This window comes from Gymnodraco acuticeps, unplaced genomic scaffold (assembly GCF_902827175.1).
Source record: "Gymnodraco acuticeps unplaced genomic scaffold, fGymAcu1.1, whole genome shotgun sequence".
Taxonomy (NCBI): Eukaryota; Metazoa; Chordata; class Actinopteri; order Perciformes; family Bathydraconidae; genus Gymnodraco; species Gymnodraco acuticeps.
Window position 1 is genome coordinate 698,545 of NW_022990737.1, and position 4,119 is coordinate 702,663.

Genomic DNA, 4,119 nt, shown 5'->3' on the forward strand with positions numbered 1-4,119 from the left:
TCATGAAGGGGGAATCTAACTATATACAGAATATGTTTTTGTAGATCCAGGCTAGAAACATGTTCATTTTCTGATGTTAAGTTGGACATTTTAACAAAGGGTCTACGGGAATTGCTCCCATCTGCATCCATCGCCTACACTTTGCAGCATTGGGCTTCACCGCACTGTCCCGGGGTTTGCCGCTTGGCTCTGATAGGCCAGAAGTCGGTTTGATTGCATTAGGGCTCGATTGCTTATCCTGTCTGAGTAGCCCGGATGAGGCTGCATCGCAATTTTTGACGTCGAATTTTACACACCGAATTTTTTTACATCGAATTTTAAACACCGAAATATTTGACGTCGAATTTTTTTCACTTGAATTTTTAGGATCTGAATTTGAACATTCGAATTTTTTTAACTTGAATTTTTACATTTTTATTTCACATAGATAAATTCGGAGCAAAACAAATTCAGATTCATGATTTTCAAAGTAATTATTTTCAATGCTATAAATTCGGTGTCTAATAAAATTCAAATACTTCTGTCTCTTGTTTGCTTCCATAGGGGTGGGTTTGAAGTCAGTCAGTCCGACTGACAAGCGAGTGCCTATTTTTCCTGGCTAAGGACAGGTTCGATGAACACAGCACGAGCGTAACGTGTCTTCACGTGGTATATGTCTCGTCTGAAAGGAGTGCTGAGAGAGCACCGGAACGCCGCTCCAGCTCTTCAAATATTGCAATACCCATAAGGAGCCGTACACATGCCGCAGTATTTGCGTGGCTGTGTCTTTAGTTGTAAGCACAGTGGCGATTTGTTATTAGCATCTGGTTAGCTAGCTATGCTAACGAATTTAAAGAGCTTTTCTACAACCAGGTGGAGAGCTCTCTCCTGAGGCTCAAATAACCTCAGCTCAGTGAGGTTAAGGCACGTGCCTTGATATGATCATTATAGTTATTGATGAGACATTAGATTAAATGAAAAATAGGTATAAAATAATATATGACAGTAACAAAAAAGTTGTTAAAAATAACAAGAATAGAGTTTAAAAGGGGAGTGATTTGTAAAATATCCCCCCCCCCCCAGCACACATGAAAATGGAAAAGAGATTGGTAGAGTATTATCCAATTATAAAAAACAGATCATCAAAAAATGACTGGGTAAGTGGGTTTTTAATCACAATGGCTTGATTTTGAAGTTTATGGCAAAAGTGTGGGTCTGTTTTGTCATTTTAAAGTGTACAATTTGTTTTCACCACGAGCATGTTGCTAAAAAGCTCCAGAAGAGACTCTCAAATGTCAGAAGCCCAAGGAAGTCCAAAGTTCCTCCTTCAAAGAAACAACGTAGAGATCAATAAATGGATGCAGATATTACAACAAATGACTACGATGGAGATTCCAGCGCATCAACAATTATTCTGGAGCGGTCCCCTGCAACAAGCCCCCCTGCAGCAAGCCCCCCTGCTAGAGCGAGCACCTCTTCTTCAGCCAGCCCCCCTGCTAGAGCAAGCATCCCTGCCCCCCCAGTGCCAGACCAGGATAGCAGTGACAAAGCATGTATGTATTTCATTAAATACAATCAGTATGCATTTAGTACAAACCTGCATTTTTCTGGTCTGTTTAAATCAGAATTGTGTCTGTTATTCCTCTTGGTGAAGTAAGTTTGGGCAGGTGTTTAGCAGAAGTACAGGCATCAATTAACACATTCTGTGAATTCAGATGTTCCTCCACTGTAATTTGGAAAGCTAATAATTCCCCACCCCCCACTCTTTATGCCTTCAGCTGGTTCCGTTGACCTTTTCGACAGCCAGAAAACCCAAGCAAGACACTACAGGACTCTCCAGGAAATGTACAAGTCCAAGAGGCCAAATAAAGCTGCGGTGGCTCATTTGATGAACCTGGAGTTTGAGTCTAGAAGACGATTCATTACCTCTGAGGTTCTAAAGGAGCAAGACAAACCGACAAAGATTCTGGAGGTTTACCCATGTTTCAGGGAATTGGATCATGTAAGTAAAGATTTTCAGCATTTACAAGTGCACATTTGAAGATGATTTATATGAAATGATTTTCATTTCCATTTGTATTTGAATGCTTCTTCCAGGTCATGGATGAGCTGCAAAGAATCATTCAACCCAAAAACTCCCGTTACATCTTGGAGGTGAAGGACAGATGGGGAAACTTTCTACTCAAAGTCCAGTTTTATGGTGTGATGAAGAAAGCCATGAAGCCTCCTGAAACCTTGAATGGAGGTAAGGTCTCAATACTTAGATAGATTTTTCCAAGTTTCATTTTGACGTATCATGATTAACTGATATTCATACTGCCTTATTGTGCCTTTTCTGTCAAACCAGTGGAGCATGCCACAGCTGTGTTCACAGCCCTGCCACTTATCTTCCCATCAAACACTGTGCCACCAAGGAAGCTGGGCACCAGCAGGGAGGCTCTCTTCCATATCTTGACGGTGAGACTTACTGTACTGAAGTATTTTTTGTTGTTGTATAGTATGTTGCAGTTATTCATGCTTGTATCCTTGTTCAGGTAAAGGTGTTTGTTTCTTGTGACGCTTCTAATCTTCTACCTTGACTTTTTTTTACCCAGACTTCAGAAGACCCAGAAACGTTCCTGCGCCAGCGGTCCCTGTCGTGTCCAGTTGTGCTGGTCTCTGAGGAGAACTGCATGATCGCCGTAGGAAGCACGCCTCTGACCACCTTTCAAAAAGAGCAGTTTGATGAAGAACTTCTCTACCTAATGACTTATTATTATGCCATGCACCTTACCTACCCAAAGTGCATATCCACACTGCTGTCTGTTTTCCAAACAGAAATCCTCAAAGATGTCATCCATGAACGCGACACAACCCAAAGCTACAAAAAAGCAATAGGCGAGTGGAAGGCCTTTATTGAGTGAGTGAAATGTGCCTAATTCTGCTCTGCAGGCGTTGTTAGTTGTTTTCCTATGTAACTGTAGGATGCTGCTAAATTCATTGTGAGCAATTTCAATTGGATGGTTTTCCCATTCATCAAGGTTTGTTTGTGTGCCCCACACTTCACTTCCATAGAGTAGAATAATTGTTTAAATAAAAAAGGTTTTATATAACAATACTTAATTTAAGATAAACATTCTTAGTTTAAGACAAAGTAACTAATATAGTGTGTCAATTAAAGCCAATGATTCTTATTGTAAGCTTTCTTTGCTAATTATAAATCTTAATTTAAGAAATACATTCTTAGTTCAAGACAAAGTCACTATATAGTGTGTCAATTAAAGCCAATGATTCTTATTGTAAGCTTTCTTTGCTAATTATAAATCTTTAATTTAAGAAATACATTCTTACAGTCACCTCAACCAGAAGACCAAAATACTAATTTTAAGTTATTCTTTCTTAAATAATGCAGGAATCATTGCTTGTAATAAGCATTTTTGTCTAGTTTCAAGGCCCATTACGGTCTTTGAGTAGCTAGATTTTAATTCTAGTTTTAAGAATTCTAGCAGATTTTTTTGCTTGATACAGGGAAATCTGACTTGATTCAAGAATATTTTGCTTCTTTTTGGAGGGGCTGTTTTTGCAGTGTACCAGTTGTATCTGGTTGGGCTCATCTCTACGCACAGCGTCGGCTCTGGAACCTTACTTCTGGATAGGGGCTGGACTCTATTCTTCTCCGGAGTTTCTCAAGGTGTGAGGTGCCGGGCAGGTGCTTCTTTGTTGGAGTTTACCCCAGTGGACGAGAGGGTCACCTCTCTACGCCTGCGGGTTATGGGGGGGGGGGGAAACTCTGACTGTTGTGTGCTTATGCACCAAACAGCAGTTCAGAGTATACAGCCTTCTTGGAGACCCTGGAAAGAGTTCTGTATGGGGCTCCTGAAGGGGACTCTTTAATCTTGCTGGGAGACTTCAACGCACATATGGGTCTCGACGGACCAGACCCGGGCGACAGAAGCTGGCTTTGGGGACGTGGAACGTCACCTCTCTGGGGGGGAAGGAGCCGGAGCTTGTGCGGAAGGTGGAGCGTTACCTGTTGGATCTGGTTGGGCTCACTGAGTTAGTCAAACAACTCCACAGTGGCAAAGCCCCGAGAGTGGTTGAGATCCGCCCAGAAATGCTGAAGGCTCTGGGTGTTGAGGGACTGTCATGGTTGACACGTCT

General features: G+C 41.6%; 1 protein-coding gene across 2 annotated transcripts; it reads left to right on the forward strand.

Moving 5' to 3' along the window:
* The first annotated feature begins 1,050 nt into the window (after window positions 1-1,050).
* On the forward strand, window positions 1,051-3,736 carry LOC117556547. 2 transcript variants are annotated; one of them, XM_034231903.1, is made up of 6 exons: window positions 1,051-1,532; window positions 1,758-1,981; window positions 2,077-2,224; window positions 2,327-2,436; window positions 2,574-2,878; window positions 3,530-3,736. In XM_034231903.1, the coding sequence occupies exons 1-6, from the start codon at window positions 1,334-1,336 to the stop codon at window positions 3,612-3,614; spliced, it is 1,071 nt and encodes a 356-aa protein (XP_034087794.1). In that variant the 5' UTR covers window positions 1,051-1,333; the 3' UTR covers window positions 3,615-3,736. The 2 variants fall into 2 exon arrangements, with proteins under 2 accessions (XP_034087794.1, XP_034087795.1); XM_034231904.1 differs by having other exon boundaries at window positions 2,574-3,716.
* Window positions 3,737-4,119: the final 383 nt, after the last annotated feature.